This window comes from Ailuropoda melanoleuca, chromosome 6 (genome assembly GCF_002007445.2).
Source record: "Ailuropoda melanoleuca isolate Jingjing chromosome 6, ASM200744v2, whole genome shotgun sequence".
Classification (NCBI taxonomy): Eukaryota; Metazoa; Chordata; class Mammalia; order Carnivora; family Ursidae; genus Ailuropoda; species Ailuropoda melanoleuca.
In genome coordinates this window covers 21,363,366-21,381,007 of record NC_048223.1, presented here as the reverse complement: position 1 = coordinate 21,381,007, position 17,642 = coordinate 21,363,366, and the positions used below count along the sequence as shown (strand labels likewise).

Here is a 17,642-nt window from a genome sequence, read left to right as displayed (position 1 = left end):
CTTAATAAACATTAACATCCTTTCCTCGTCAGCGGATGTGCTACTAAATATGCAGTTAACACGAAAAAATAAAACCCATTGAGAAACATTTAATTTTTTGACTAAATCTTATTTGAAACACATACTTGAAAATGGTTGAGGGATGACTCCATCCCAAAGTAAAAGTCTACTTTGTGCAAAGGGAATATTCTAACTCATTTAGGTATATAATTCACTTAAGTTATATACCTAGCCAACGACTAGATTTTTAGTTCTCTGAATGAAAAAATTTTCTTTGCTCCTCCCTTTAAGTCACTTGTAATCAAAGGAAAAACTGAGTTTTAATAGATGGCACTTAAGATCACTTCCCAGTCCTAATATTTTGTTATTCTGTGGATATGGAAACGTGTGTGTGTGTGTGTATGTCTGTGCGTGTGAATGAATTAAATTCCAATCAGTATTCATCAAGCCCATACTTTGTACCAGCACTTTTACTAGGAAAATGATTACAAAGATGAATAAAATATAGTTATGGCTCTCGAAGAACTTTTATGTATACAACTGAATTCTCCACTCACAATTTGTTTGGGTTCTTCAAATATTTTTTTTAAATTTTCTCATGAAAGTATAACATACGCAAAAACATGCACAAATAAAAAGTGTACAGTTCGAAGCATTATCAAAAAGTTGTGTGGTTCATTTTCTCTTACATGTGAAGCTTATTTTCCCATGGACACATGTTTCCCATGAATGTCCCATTAACCTAAGACATAGCTGACATTCACTGCTCCTAGGAGTAAGGGACAGAGGAAACATGTCTAACTTTGTTTTGATGGATAAACTTACACTGTTTCCATTGGGTTTAGGATTCAGGTGGTGTGAGACTGAACTTGCAGTTCCTGACCTCCCTTGCTTACTTGCTGAAGGACTGGACCAGTTTTTACCTCTCTCTTCTTTAACTAGTCTTCTTACCTAATACGTGAACTTAGCAACTTAGCTCCCAGAATATTGTGAGAGTTAACAGAAGGCAACGTTTGGAAAGTGCTGAACATGCATCTTGGTTCACAGGAGCTATGATACCATCAGCACCATCAACACCACATTCACTTCACAGAGCCTTGTCCAGAGGTGGCCTCTGTTACCCGAGTCTACAGCAGAACTTGAGGGCAGGCTCTGGGCTTCTATGGTGCTGAAACAACCATCTAAAATGCAGTGGGGAATGGAGGACCCTAGGTTACAGTGGGGCAGGGTGGAGGATTCCTGGTGGATGCAGTCTCGGTAGTTCTTCATTCTCAAGGAATGTGCTAAGTCGAGTCCTGCCTCTGTGTGTGTGTGTGTGTGTGTGTGTGTGTGTATGCAAATGTGACACTTTTTATTACAAGCTGAACATCTGCTTCTCCCTGCAGGATGGAAGTAACCAGGAAAGTGGGGAAAGAAAGACTTTTATCTTGTTTATGGGATGGCAGGTGGCCTTTTATCTTCTAACTTTCTCAACTAGGCTAACCCCTGCTTTCCCCAAGGAGCTTAAAAATCTAAATGTTCACTATTCAACTTGCAAACACAAGCTAAAATACCCAGATGTCCTCAAAATGTGGCTAGTCTCTGCAGGATATGCCTCATGCTGTTTGACTGACAAATGACTACAGGGGACAGAATCCAGAGGAGATGAAACAAGAGCCCATTCAGGGTGGTTTAAAGCTTTTTATGTGTTCTCTATTTGTTTTTATTTTTTAATATATGTTTAAATAAGATTTGCTTTCTAAGAAAATGTTGCTGCGATATGATTGCACAACCTACAGTGATGTGATTCCCCACAGCTCATACAATCACTGGTTTTGCTTCATTTGTCCAACAACTACCTCTGACGACCCACCACTTTTCTGGATCTTTCTTATTTCAACTCTTCAGTCCATGGGTTGCTATGGAAACCACCATATTATTACAGTGTGATCTCCCTCCATCCTTGACCCCTTCACACAAACACTCCCACACATAATAATTGATGAAACCTGGGTAGGCACTTGACTTGAGCTGAACCACTCAGTCCTTCTACAGGAATCTAGAATCAACTAAGAGAGTCCAGCTTAATCTGCTCCCCACTTGAATTGAGGAGCTATCTGCGACCATTTCTTGTCATTTGGACAAGGAAAGAAAGACAGCATGATGATTGAAGGAGACAGAAATAGAGAAGCAAGGAAAAGTGAGAAATGTGGAGAAAATCCTAACCTAAGAATTCCTAAGATCCAGGTGTGTGTATGTATGCACGTGCGTGCGTGCGTGCGTATTGTATTTAATCTCATAAGATACTTGGAATCCTTAAAATAAATCTCCTCTGCTTCTGATGCTCTATTTGAGTTGGATTTTTATTGCCTACAATCAGTGTCCTTATTCTAAATTGCCCCCAAACTTACTAGGATCCTCAGACTGCCCCTTGGCCAATGCCCCACACTAGCTCTGTCCTAAAATAAGAATTTAAAAAAGAATCAGTTTGTAGTTTGAGAATAATTAAGAATAACCTTTTTTCTTCTTAGGAGCACAGAGCCTTCACCTCTCTGAGGTGGGAGAAAGAGAATTTCAAGGTTAGAGAGGAATGGCCCAGTGGAGTCTATTCCACCCTGAGATCTTTTAGGGGAAAACAGATGGGGACGAGACTGATAGTAATGGAGGGAATGAAGCAGAAAGCCTGAGTAATTGCTAGAAGAAAAGAAGACACTGAAGGTCTTTTTGCTGCAGTCAGAGCAAGTAAGATGTTAATTAAGTGCCAGAAATTCAACAGCAATCTTCATTTACTAAAAGCCATCAACGTAAACACGATGCTGGGCTCTGGAACACAATCTTTTCCTCCAAGGTAATATGTTTGCCACAGCTTTTGAATCCACTGAAAGACCAGTAGGAGAAAAGTTTCAGAATGTAGAAAGCATACTGGGTGCAAGTAAAATATCTAGGCCGTTATTTACTGAGCTTCTCCTAACATATCTGACACCACCTTAAGCACCATAACAGTGTACGGTAGGTAAAACAATTGACTACAAGGTATTTCTTGTAGGGAGAGTATTCTAAAATATACAACTGACAAACAAAACACCTGTTGCTCCCGGGATACCAAGGAAAGCTGACATGATCAAGGGACATGGGAGTCCTTCAATATGCAATTTTCAAGGAGCAATTGTTTCAAAAAGGTGCAGAATTAATTATGTTCTCTTATTACATAAGACTGGGCCAGCAGATGCACACCTACCCACAGGCCACTCTCGAAGAGCTAAGTATCAGGGCTGTCAGATACGATTTTTTAAATTATTACCATTCGGGAAATCATTTTCAAGAAAATTGCTTCCAAGTAGCCCAATCCTATTCCAGTCTGAAATGGGAACTAAATTTAAACCAAGTCCCTCCTTTGGAAATAGCTCTCTTTACAATCTTGAATTAAATTGTACTATAGTCACATAGGTGGCAAGGGATGTTGGCAAATCACAGGCTTCACTTGGAAGATCTATTCAGGCTTGCTTTTATCTAAGGGAGGAAGCCCAGAGTCAAACCTCAGGATATAGTACAACTTAATTACTCAAGAAATTGTCCAGTGCCAAGTGGTCCAATGGACACATCTCAATAGTACCTGGGAATTAGATGCTTTTGCCAGTGCGATTTGTGTTTGAGATAGGGGCTGCCCGCTGAATACTTCAAACAAAATAAAGATTCACCTTGGCATATAAAAGGCATGGGGTCTAGACCCAGATAGAAATATGAATTCACTTTCAGATGCCACTGAAGCTAATGCTAACTAAGGAACATGAGATATACTTGACCAGATTCCACCATACACATTAGAGACCTTATACCTCACAGTTAACCATTAAGTGCAACAGACCCATGTGTTATGCTTTGATGATGTATTTTATAAACACAGATCAGCTGCTTTGCTAGACCCTGGAATTTTCCACATGTAAATTCATTTCACCCAGAAAGTTTGTAGTCTCATACCCTAGGCAATAAATGTGAGGTGAATAACAGTCCAGAATGATTTAATGGTTAAAAGTATTGAGTGTCTGCTTTCTGGGGGTATTAGTGTTGTAACAGTTCATCTATTTTTACAGAAAATATGTGTGTGAGCTTAGATTTGAAGACAGATCCTTTTTCATCTTAACACAACTTACTATACCAAACTACCTGGAGGAATTACATTACCTATACTGCAAGGGTTTTTTTCCTTATTATTCAGCTTAAATTCCTCCTTTGTCTTTTGAAAACCTCTTGTCTTGAATTTCAGGGAAGTGAAAAAGAGCATTTCCAATTTAGCTATTCTTTCAATTTTAAGCCTTACTACTGATACTATCTTCGGCTTTGTTACTTCTTAGGAATGTAATTCTGAATTCTCTTAACTTTTCCTTTCATTTCATTTTATTTTTTAAGTACTCCATATGCCTAATGTGGGGCTTGAACTCAAGACCCCAATATCAAGAATCGTATGCTCTACCAACTGAGCCAGCCAGGTGTCCCTCTTAACTTCTCATTTTAAATTCCATTTCCTGGCTATGTGCCTGCTGTCTTCAGGACTTTATTCATTTTCTTAAAATTTTACATAAGTTTCGGGTCCCAAAGTAAACTTTTTGACATTCATTCATTCACTCATTGAATATATATTAAATGTTAATTTTACATCAGGCTCTGACTTAGGCAGTGAGGCTATAGCCTAGAGTAAAACAAAGCCCACATAAAGTAGACATTCTGGTAGGAAAAACTGACCATGGACAAGCAAATATACATACGACATACATATTAAAATAACTTCTGAAAAAGATAAGCAAGGTGACGTGCCAGAGGAAAACCTGGAGAGACAAACTGCAGAGAGGTCAGGTTAGGTAGGAGGAGCACCACTGCAGGAAGGGAACGCAGGCCAGCGTGCTGGGTGTGACTCTGGATGCAAGACGTCATCGGATGGATCTGGAAAGGCAGGCGGGTGTTGGAATGCATAGGATCTCCAAAGTTATGGTTGAAGTCTGGATTTTATTAACAGTCTATGTGGATCCACTGAAATATTTTAAGCAACGGAATGACATGATCCAGTTTATAGTTTTGAAAAGGTTGCTTCTGGAGCCTTGAGAGAGAGGGTGGTAAGGGAATAAGAATAGGGGCAGGAGGACCAATCGGGATACCACTTCTCATGTGTCCTGGTCAGAATCTTTCAGCACCTTCCACACCTACACACACACACACACACAACCCCCACAGGCTGGTGATGGCAAATTGACTCATCCATCACTACGAAACTTTACCATTCCACTATGTTTATTTATATATGTTTTACTTATTGATATGACCAAGCTGGAACTTTTGCAATAAATTATGATTTATATGCATTTGTTTTACTTGAGGGTCACTTGAGACTTTGAAGTATTCATTCAATTTTATAACTATACTATTTAAGCATGGAGCCTGGTCTCTATAGGGAGTAGATGCAGGTTATGGGGAATGAGGATGTTAAGATAATGTGGAAGTTTTAAGCAGCTAGGATTGGTCAGCACCTTAAACCACCCAAGTATGATCAGATGTGTCCAAGTGGGAAGAAGCAGCTGAATGTGCACGTCCTCGAGGGCTCCCTCTCTCTACCTGAGGAGCCTTCTCTGAACTTTGCTGTAGCCTCTTGTGCTATGTTGGAGGTGGGCCTTCAAAGTCCTTCTCCTAGAGGTCACTAACCCTCAAGAAACTGGGGAAACACCCTTTCCTTTACTAAAGAGGTGGGGAAACTGAAGGAGGAGATTTTATTTTTTAATGCTGATTAGACTACATGACAATAAGGAAAAATTGAGGAAAAATGAGGTAACACACTTAAAATTTAATAGGTTTCATCACTGATAAACCCCTCAGTAAGAAGCTAGCATCCTTTTGCAACCACCATTGCTGTTTGCCCTTAAAAGTGTAGCTGATAAGCCTTCTGAAAAGAAGCAATACTTATGGTTCCAGCTATCATGAAATAGCTTATATTGAACTGACCCTCGAGTAAAAACTAAAGCTGGACAAAATACGTAAAATAACTGTTTGGAAGCACTGGAGCACAATCAGCTTAGGGAAGACTTGAAGGGTCATGGTCCCTGAGAAAAGAGGGGCACACCAACGCATGCTCTGCATTTACCCAAGTATCTTCCGGAGGGAATTTCCTATTTCCTTGTGAGGTGGAATAGAGTAGAACAGAAGGAGCCACCTTCCTGGTTAAGGAGACTGAGGATGAAGTTCAGTGACACAGAAGCACCTGGGATCTGAGGAGTAACAGCCCAGAGCGCAGGTAACTGCATCAGTGTGGCCCTGGATGCATGAGCCAGCTGCTAACGTGAGCGTTAGCGCTCCGAGAGACTCGGAAGGAAACAGCGCCTGGGAGGGGCAGAGAGTTCAGCCACTATGCGTGCTGAGGAGACGGAAGCTGGAGTTCAAGCCCCATCAAACAGGCTTTCAGCTGAGATCCCGGAAAAACCGTGGCTTAGGCGTGAAGGTTACAGCCCCCGAGGATGGACAAAGCTGAAACAGAGCAGCCTAAAAATAACCTGCCAGGAACTCTGGGCAGGATGGAATTGGCTGTTTGGAACTCGATCGGCCTGCCAAGAGAAAACCTTACCTGCGTGGAGGAAAATAATAGAATAATTTTCATGAACAACATCTACCTTTGAAAAAAAGTATGACATCTGCTAAAAAGAAGGAACCAAATGACCACAGCAAAACAAAAACGCAAGAGAAGGAACAGATAATGAAAGTAATCCCACAGGCAATTCAGGTATTGGAGTCTAAAAATCACTCTGATTTATGTTCCGGCAAATAGAAAAAAAGGGATAAAAAATTTGATCAGAGATACAGATCCTTGAAAAGGAATCAAATAAGAAGAAGGCAGGGGTTGAGATCCAATATTTTCCACTTTACTAGGCTGAGGCATGCTGGCTCTTTTGCTCTTCCCGCATCTCTTCTTTCCTTTCTGGTTGCTTCCACCCTCCAGCACATCTCCATGCTTCAGAAATAGTTGTCCCATGAGGCTGTCTTAGAGAGTGCAAAAGACAACTGTAGTTTTAAAAGGGGCCCCTATTGAGGGGCACCTGGGTGGCTCAGTTGGTTAAGAGTCCGACTCTCGATTTCAGCTCAAAGCATGACCTCAGGGTGGTGGAATCGAGCCCCACTCTGTGCTCAGTGCGGAGTCTGCTTGAGATGCTCTCAATCCCTTTCCCTGTACTGTCTCCCCCTGTGCTGTCTCTCTCTAAAATAAATAAATCTTTAAAAAATAAGTCCCCTGTGCTGTCTCTCTCTAAAATAAATAAATCTTTAAAAAATAAGTCCATCTGTTGAATCAGAAGATATGAAAAGTGTCTTCAAAAGAGACAACAAACCCAGTAGTGTATAAAATGACAGATATCTGTGTTCAGATTTTAAAAGGACAGCTATCTGTGCTCAGACTCTGTCCCAGTCACGTACAAGTCTGTGCAACTACATACAAGTTACTTAGCCATCCTGAATCTGTTTTCTGTTCCATAAAAATTGATTGATACTTACCTAACAAAGTCATTTCAAGCTCTAAATGAGATGCTTTATCTAGGCAGTGGGCTTAGCACAAATAGATTCCCAATAAATATTGATACGTCCTTTAATGTTTGCTATCAGCAGTGGAGAGAAGCACACATTCAAAACCGGTTAATCTTGAACTTCAGACTGGGATACCATCTACGTGTTGATTGTCATTTGATATCCTCAACCAAGATGAAGTAATATACAATTTGTGTTCTTTCTCTACCTTTCCAAGTGAGGCATATTAATGACTGACAAAATGCCTGCACAATATGGGTTAGTCAAAACAAGAGTTCTTTAGGGGCACCTGGGTGGCACAGCGGTTCAGCGTCTGCCCTCGGCTCTGGGCGTGATCCCGGCGTTATGGGATCGAGCCCCACATCAGGCTTCTCTGCTATGAGCCTGCTTCTTCCTCTCCCACTCCCTCTACTTGTGTTCCCTCTCTCGCTGGTTGTCTCTATCTCTGTTGAATAAATAAATAAAAAATCTTTAAAAAAAAAAAACAAAAAAACAAGAGTTCTTTAAACTCTCAGAAAAAAAAATGGAGTATTGCAAATATCTGGGACAAAACTCGAGGCAGCGATCAAGGCTTTTGTTTTTACAGAATGCTATTCATGCTCTGGCTTGCCTTTCAACAATCATTCCTATTAAATCATTTGTATCTCTGACACATCTGATGAAGTCATGGTCGCGATCAGCTTAATCCCAGGATGCAGAGTAGTACCCATTTTGTTAGGAAAGCTGTTTGTATAAACTGAAACAAGCAGCAAATATATAATTTCATAAAATGCTCATTATGCTTTCAGCGTGACAATCTTTGGCTTGAATCCTTTTATGCATATTTAGTCATTTTAAGATAGACTGTTTTGGGTACTGGTTAAGAAAAAGATTATTCTTAAGCAAACTCCCTAACAAGCAAACAGAATAGTAAACAGTTACAAACACAGCAAACTCTGAGCCATATATTCTATCTGGAAATCTTTAAATTCTGGAGAAATCACACAATGTAACTAAATATTATATGTCACTGAAACTGATTCTTGTTATAAGCACATGAAAATAAGCAAGAAAGAAACTAAATTAAGGGAATTCATCTGTAAACAATACTTTTCTAGAATGCTGATAGACTCCAGGCTTGACTTCTAGCTCATTATTTAATTGTTCAACTAGTGGCTGAATAGTCACGCCTTATTCATTCAGAGACTCTTACAAGTGAAGTCATGACATGTGGTTTTACTGTTATAAATGATCTCCAGGCCCCATGTTCTAGGTCTCAGCACTAATTAGAAGTGAGACTTACATCACTCTCATGACCTTCTCGAAGGTTGTATGTGAGGTCATGCTGAATGTCTTCCATGAATTTGTGAGCATATTCTGGGTAAAGGTCTAGCACTTCAAAGAGTCCTTTGAGGATGATGCACTGAAGATCACAGTAGGTTAAAGCCTTCACATCTGCATTGGTCTTGATCACTTGGTCCTTAATTGATAGATTTGCTCCAATTAAGTCCCCTTTCCCTTGAAACAGTGAAAAAAAGAGACATGTCACTTTTAAAGAAAAGCAAGTTGGGACTGGAGATTTCATTTGACTTACAGGCTTCCCTTCTTTGAGGTGACACCACAAAAGAAAAAGACACATTCATCTCGGCAGTGTGGAGATTCAGGGCCTGGTATTTCTCTGTTGGGGGGGTGTTTCTGTACACACTAGAATGTTTAGCGCCATCTCATATTCCCGACCCCCAGTGGTGACAACCAAAAATATCTTCAGACATTATCAAATGTCTCCTCGTGGGCACAACTGTTCCTGGTTGGGAACTGCGGTCTGGGAGATAAGGACTAGCAGAGCCACAGTTAGGAACTGTCGGTCATAGATGGGCTCCAGAGAGCCCCTCATGGCATTCAATAAATGACTTTAGACAAAGAGTTGACATTTTTGTTACAGTTGCCTCAACAGCTCAGGAGAAATAATAATGCCTCCAACTTTTTTTATTTTTGAGCTCAAAAAGGCTCTGTATAAGACCATTAAAATGTGTATTAATAATTTTGATTCTAGCACAATCATTGGCTTCATCATCAGCTTGCTAACTAACATACGCAGGTTGTTTTATTTACCTCTGAACACGTCTACGAGAGAGGAGGGCAAGGAGGGAGGAGGTGCCCTCCCTCCCTCTCCTCAGAACAGGGAGGTAGAGAGAGGTATTGGACATCACGGACGGCGACATCTACCAAAGGAAAATGGAGAACACGGCCATACTTCTAATACTCTTGATGGTAGAAAAGGCCAATTTTCGCATCAAAAAAGAAAGCAAATAAATAAAAACTATGAGGTCTTGGCTTGCGCCACTGCAGGGAGAGAGACCCACCACCACTTTGTCATCTGGGCCCGCCCCACACCCAGCACCCCTGCTATCTTGCCTACGATGCCGCCGCCTATGAGTCTTAAGCTGGATTCCCCTGCCTGGGAACTAGCTCGCTTCCTTGAGCTTGCTGATTAGATCATATTGGACAATGTATTTGAATCTTTAAAATCTGTCAGTTGATTTGAATCAGTTTAGCCTAGCAGGAAGGTGAGCATAAATGTAAGTGCTAGCAAAGACCTGATTGCAGATTTATTTTAGACACAGGCCATTAAATCACTCAGCATCGATGTGAGAAACACAAAAGAAAATCCATCCAATCCTCAGACAAACTTAGGTTAAACGCTGAAATAATATGATCTAAGTTCACAGAAGACACTGGCATTAGATTCATGGCTACAACTTAAAATTTCTTTGCTTTGTCCTCCTGCCTGGGCTTGAAATTTTATTATTTTTTTAATGGCCACTTTGCTCTGTCTCACAGGAAATCAACAACCAACCATTGATCCACAAAGAAACCACCAAGCAAGGAATATCTTTGGAATGGTATAGAACAAATTGTCCTGTCCCTCATTCAGTTAATTTTTTAACTTCTAAATTTTTATTTTTTTTGTGCCCAGCGTTTCTGGAAGGAAAGTCTCTGACTTGTAGCAGGCTTCAATAAAATTCTGTTTTGTTAAATTTCACAGGAAAGGAAACATGCCAAATTAACCATGAATATTTGAAATATTCATAAATATATAACAGATAAAAAGGAACATTTTAAAATTATTGAATTACATCTGCATATTACCTCTGAAATAACATTAAATTCAAACCTTGAAGTTGAGCTTATTTGGCCAAAGGAAAAAAGGACTGAAATCTGCACTTATAGATGTTAAGGGAATATACAACTACATGATGCTGGAGAATTCAAGTTGGATTTATTGTTGTCACCATACTGCTAAACTTGGCAATTTTGTTTCTTACATATTTTGTTAGAAATCTAAATTGGTGCTCAAAAACTCAAAGTTGGGTACTGATGTAATATGTAAATATAGCCGGGATGCTTTGGATATAGCAGATTTTGAAATTTGTTTATCTCAGGAGAGTTAATCACGATGCAGTGTCTTGCTAAAAAAAGCATTTATGTTTTCTGTTAAACAACTGGTGTTTGGAACGACTTTAGGGTCATCATACTTCCATATCTTGGGTGACCACAGCATGGCTATTTAAGCCACAGTGACCCCCGCTATAAAAACAGCACCAACATCTTGCCAAAGTTGGCACTCTAGAAAGAATTCCAGTTTATTTATTCATTTAATGAGTATTTATGAAACACTGACAGGCATGCTGGACCTCATGTTAAGCTCTGGTGCGCGTGCGCTGGTGAATAAGAACATGGTTCCCACCCTCACTGATTTTATGGTCTTGTGGGTTTCTCACTATCTAGATTTAGGACCTTGATCTAAGTTTCTTATTTACTCTAGGTCTCAGTATCCTTATTTCTAAAAGAAGAGAAAGATTTCTATGGTTTACTATCTCCATTTTTCACAATTCTTTTTTTTTTAAAGATTTTATTTATTTATTCGACAGAGATAGAGACAGCCAGCGAGAGAGGGAACACAAGCAGGGGGAGTGGGAGAGGAAGAAGCAGGCTCATAGCAGAGGAGCCTGACGTGGGGCTCGATCCCATAACGCCGGGATCACGCCCTGGGCCGAAGGCAGACGCTTAACCGCTGTGCCACCCAGGTGCCCCTCACAATTCTATTATTGATAGTTGCTAACCAGTTACTCTTCCCTGGGGGATGGGTACAAACCATCCGGGTTAGAGCAGTCACATGTTTAATTATAATTAGGCAGACTAATACCATCTGTGAAGATCACATTTATCAGTGTTTTGTCATTTTCTTTTAAACAACAGTGATGAAATTGGTAGAAAAACACAATTACCAGGACATGAAATGAAAGTGTACAAGGCAAACAAATTCTGTCTCCGTAACAAATCCTTGACTCTATGTCAACCTCTTCCCCAGGCATCAGACTAAGAAATGCCTTCACGTATTGATTGGACAATTGAGTTGCTTGAATAAGTTGTGGCTTGACAGCTGTTTGGTGATACTTCTTCCCTACAACATTATATATTAATTCATTTTGTTGCCAGAGTGAACATGTATTAAATATCTACAGATCAAATGTGAAGCCATGTGCTTAAGTTTATCAAAGTCAGTTTTGATTTTAATTGGCCCTGTAAGACAATATTACCATAGGGAGAGTAAAATACTCAATCTCCATTGAAATAATGTTAATCACAGAGATGAAATATTAATAATTTGTTATCCTTGTTTGGGTTAGTCCCAATACCACATACGAGTGTTTAGAATGGTCATGTGGCAATTTGCATTTAGATCACTTTTGGTGTTCGACACAGTAGAAATGAAGATGTGAAAATGTTTATCACGAAAATCATAATTTATGGAGGAAGTTGGGGCCAAGAGCAAAAGGCAATGGATTAACTCTTTCAGCTGTGAGTAGAATTTTTTAAAATAAAAAATCCACTTGAATTATGTATTACTAACAATGTTAATTACCTAGAAGCTGTTGAATTTGTACTTATTATGTTCTAATGTTATAGTCGATGGCTTCATATTCTATTCCTAGAATTGTTGCCAGCTACTGACTGTAAAAATACACCAAGATTATGGAAAAAAACAGATTATATGTATTTAAACATAGTACATTATTTTTGCTTACAAGCATATCAAACCATATAGTTTTGGAAAAATAAATATATGCCCTCTTAAAAGCAAGCTATGTCAACAGGCAGGCTATAAAACTTACATGGTCCTAAGGAAACCCATGGAAAAGTATTTTATGATTAAAGGTACGTTTTTGAAGCGAATTTAGAAATAACTGTCAATTTTAATTTAGAATCACAAAATAATAGAATGGCCATTGATAAGTGAGCAGGAATGTTAAATTCTCCTCTTAAAAACACACATAGAAAGCCTCACTCTGACACTGATAATGAACTGGCCAAGTTGAAAATAAACTCTGTCAGTTGCTATTCCGTACTTTTTTTTAAAAAAAAAAGATATATTTAAATTCAATTTAGTTAACATATACTGTTTTATTAGTTTCAGGGGTAGAATTTAGTGATTCATCAGTTGCATATAACACCCAGGGCTCATTACATTAAGTGCCCTCAATGCCCACCACCCAATTGCCGTATCTCCCCACTCCCCACCTCCTCTCCAGCCTTTCTGTTAAGGAGAAAAAACATAAGAGAGTGAGTCAAGAAATGAGCCACAGCTTTAAAAGGCAAGCCCGACCTTTTCCCTGGTAAGTGGCAAACTGGATGAATATGAAGCGATGAGAAGCCGTGGGTACTTCACTATTCACCAGCCTCGACCTCTTCATCTTTAATCAGGGATAATCACACCAGCCTAACAGGGTAGTAGGATTTAAGTTGGATAATGGACATAAAACACCTGGCTCATATTATGGATTCAATAAATTTTAGTTCTCTTCCTTTTCCCAAAGCTTAATCTGTTTTGAAGCTTATGAACTCCAATCCAGAGATAGCAGGCTTACAACGATTATGTAGAATAACTGGCCTCACTTGGAGGTCGAAGGAGCATCAGAGAGAGAATCAAAAGACCTGGGTTAGCTTTGACTTTGAAAAAACAGCGAAAATATCGCTCCCATCTATCTCTTTGTGTTAGGAAGGCTGAAATAAGACCCTGCATGTAAAAATATTTTATAAATGGTTGTTTATAAATCTTAGTTCTTAAATGATATTAAAAATAAACTAGCCCCTTCTTATTAACACAAATTCTAAACATTGTTGTACTACATTGGTTTTCAAAATATATTTATTGTTTAGGCCACAACCTGACACATTCATAGGCTTTCAATAAATATTAGTTGAATAAACAAACTAACAAATAAGAGATAGTGATTTTAAGAGAAGTATACATAAAATTGTGAGTAGGAATTTTTCTACATTAACTCTACATGTCCTCTTTTGTCAGCTGGCCTTTTATTTCAATGAAAACCAATTATGTCTTAATAGATGGGAGTCAACTTTGTGGTACAAAATCTTCACAAACTATTCTGTGGAGTTTCTTTGAGTAAGTAAAAAAAAAAAAGGCTTATGGCTACCTTGATGATACGGGATTAGTGACTGCAATGAGAGCTTATTCTCAATGCATAATCATTTTTGCACTATTTCTAGCCCAGATGAAATAATTTTTATGTTCTTCTCTGAATCCGCAGAAATGCCCTCTTAACACTGACCAGCTATTCTACCAAAAGGCAGCAAGCATCACGACTAACAATTTTGCTTTAGGAATCAGAAAGAACTGTGTTCATTTTCTTATCATGTTATTTGGGACAAATTAAGTTAATGAAGATACTATTTATTCATTTGTAAAATGGGGTTAAGATACATACTTCTGGATTTTTAATCCAGAATGAAATGATATGTTGGATGTAACACTCAGCACAGTGTAAACTCAGTGTGTGGCATAATAATTAATAATAAACAGTTGGCAAATCATATACACTTAAAGAATAATCCAGATTCCATATATTCACCCAGAATTTTCTCTATCTCCCCCGCCCCCACCCCCCGGCCGCCCCGCCATTTTCTCTTCTTCACTTATGCTCTAGGGTAAAATTTCATGAAGCTTTTCAACTCAGACCTACCAAGAATAGCCAGCACCATGCTGTCTTTAAGAACTTCCATGGAGCCTGAGCATACAAAGTAGATGGCCTGCAAAGCATCTCCTTGACGCAGCAAGTACTCCCCCGGAGCACAGAAAGAGGTTTTGATGTGCAGAGACAGAGACCTGAGGCAGCCCCGGCTGGCACACTCAAAAAGGGACAACTGCAGGATTTCCTTGTTCAAGTGCATAGTGATGTCAGAACGCAGCTCGTCTGGAAAGTCTTTCAAAAGCTGTCAAGATGAAAGAAGAAATCAAGCTGGGGTAAGTCTGGTCTGATTGATTTACTCTGCAAGAGAAGAGGGGTGTTCTTCCCACTGTTGGACCAACTAGAGTACAGAAGAGGAAATATATGTCTATTCCACCCTGGGGCAATTGTTCAGCAACTGTGACCCCAGTTAGGTGCTACTTAAAAATCAGCTGATAATAAGTTTGGAGAAATAGGATAAATTAATAAAAGACTCTAGGACGAAAATGTATGGCTTCTTGTGACTTGATCTCACAAAGACTCTCAGTCAGGGCAGAAGGTATGGAATTTGGACCCACTGGTGTTTCCTCGGCATCATGATCATGTCAAGAGAGGAGAAACCAAGTAATCACGTAGAAGTGTGGATTACAGTATGGTTGGGCGGTTGAGGCACGGTTGCTTTATTTATAGGATTCTTTTCTTACGGTGGTGCTCTGGGGTATTCCTGGAAGTCCAAAGATAACACATGCGCCAGAAGACATTTGCTCTCTTACTTTGTCTGTTTTAAAGGCACACATTAACTAGGCTTTCTAATAATCCAACATTACACAATTCAATGGTACTAAGAATGGATTGGTTCCTCCAAAGAGGGTCAATGAGAATGAAAGTTAGTCCACCTGATCAACCGAAGCAGCAAATTAATGTAAAACATCGGTCCATCCAAAGTGGCATCATGAAAACATAAGCCAAAAAGGATGAAAGAAGATGGACTGAGTTTCATGAGGGATTAAAAAACAGAGATAAAGAAGTTGGTGGGTGTGTACTTCGCTTCTGAGACCTGCTTTAGAGCACCTTGCTTTACCTAAGAATATGTGCTTTGTGCCTGAAAACTTGAACATGAGAAATGAACGTTACCTCATTTGAATCGATTCCATTGTTGACTGACCAGGTTGTTTGGAAATATTCGAGCATCCTCTGCTTAAGCTGCTGGGGCAGGTGATGGACCCGTATGAAGTCCTTCAGATCCTTAGTTCTAGTGTGATAGAGGGACCATCTGGAATACATCCTTTGTATGATCGCCGTCACATTTCCAAACACCAAGGCATGCATCAAAGCTAGAGAAGACAGCACAGCATACATGGGGGAGAAATAGGATGGACGGGCTCACCCGTTGAGTCTAAATTTAGCTTATATATCCTGAATCCAGCAGAGTATGTTAATGTGGCCATGTTGCTACAGCTGTTTGTACAGCTACTTTGTCAGAGTGCATCCTGATGCTGTCCTTGGAATCCAAATGGCTTGATCAAAGTAAAAATATCTTTTAAAAATACTCAGTAATAGGCAAAATCGGCCTCTGACTCACGCTTCATCTGTTAGCTGCTATTCTGGCTATGACAAAGTTGTTTGTACTTTTTACATCTACAGTATTTTAATGGGTATAGTTTAATAGCCATGAGTAAATAATTTTAATATAATTTCATAAAATAAGCTATATCATAATAACAAATACATTTTAAAAGTAAATCTATTCTAGGGGTGCCTGGGTGGCTCAGTCCGACTCTTAATTTTGGCTCAGGTCATGACCTCAGGGTCAGGAGAGCTCTAATGGGCTCCGCCCTCAGCATGGAGTCTGCTTATCCCTTTCCCTTCCCCCTTCCACCTCGCCCCCACACTTGCACGTGCATGCACACACTCTCTCTCAAAAATAAGTAAATAAAATCTTTAAAAAAAAAGTCTATTATAACCGGTTAATCTTTACTAATCTTTTCCCCTAAGCCATCACTAAAAATTAGTTTTTGGATATTAAATAGAACACATTTTTATTAATAAAAGCATGGAGAAAGTTGCTAGAAACGTAATTGAGGATTTTTTCAGCAATCTGAAGTGGAAATTAATATGGCTCCCATCACCAACCTTACTTTAGCTCCACGGTTGCTTAAATTTTGGGGGAGATAGCAGAAAATCTGACACCATTAAAGAAACAAATGCATTCAGAGAGAAAAACAGGTATTCTGCTTCGAGTTATCGTTGCCATTCTGAGAGGAGCCAGATGGTACATATATACATGCGACTCCTGTTTCGATGAGATTTCTCAGTCAGATGGTATTTAATCCCCACTTTCTCGCTGAGCCTTCCCCTTTCTCAGAACACCACCAGATTATAATAGGATAGAACACTTTGTTCACAAGAATTCAAGAGCTGATGGGGATTGGAGATGAGTCTTCTACTGGAAAAAAAGTGATGTCCAGGAGTTGCCCACTGTAAGGAGTGGTCAAATATCTTATAGTCAGAAAAGGCAGGACAGGAATTTGCACTAAATCATCATTAGCCAAACAGAACTTGAATGGCCTCTGCAGACACCAGCAGATAGTCCGAGAAGGCCTTGGACCCACCTGGGGCTGTGGCACTGGGAGAGCTGAGAGCCAGGTCTAGTACATTGATGGGCAGATCAACTCTCAGTGATACTCAGATTTCAGCCCTGATCTCCATCCTACAGGATTGACAATGAGGTAAATTCAGGGGTTCGGTGAAATCATGTTTCAACAGCTTTTGGGATAAAAAAAAAAGACTAAAAATTTAGTAGTTTGTCTATTAGGATCTATCAAATTGTCCCTGTACCAAAATGTCAGTGGCCAAGAAGCTCTGTTAAAGTTTCTTAGCATCAGAATGGATACATTAGTGCAAATGTGTCAACATATTACTGCATCTATCTTCCTGAATCTCCATCCTGTTTCAGGATAGCCCCAGATAAAATTCTTTTTTTTCCTCTACATTTGCCAGAAATTAGTGACCACTGGCATGCTAGTTTCAATCTAATCTAACACTGGAATGAAAATTCTTTCAGGTTATATATCATCACTTCTCTATGGAAGATATGGT

General features: G+C 39.4%; 1 protein-coding gene across 2 annotated transcripts in view; it reads right to left on the bottom strand.

The window, feature by feature from the left end:
• KCNH8 (potassium voltage-gated channel subfamily H member 8) overlaps positions 1 to 17,642 on the bottom strand; it is a 365,555-nt gene that overhangs the window by 45,990 nt on the left and 301,923 nt on the right. For both annotated transcript variants that reach the window (XM_002924147.4, XM_034662055.1), the window contains exons 9-11: positions 15,678 to 15,877; positions 14,559 to 14,808; positions 8,816 to 9,030 (exon numbers count right to left, since the gene is read on the bottom strand). In XM_002924147.4, coding sequence (XP_002924193.1) covers positions 8,816 to 9,030; positions 14,559 to 14,808; positions 15,678 to 15,877 — 665 coding nt within the window. The remainder of the gene's footprint in view (positions 1 to 8,815; positions 9,031 to 14,558; positions 14,809 to 15,677; positions 15,878 to 17,642) is intronic.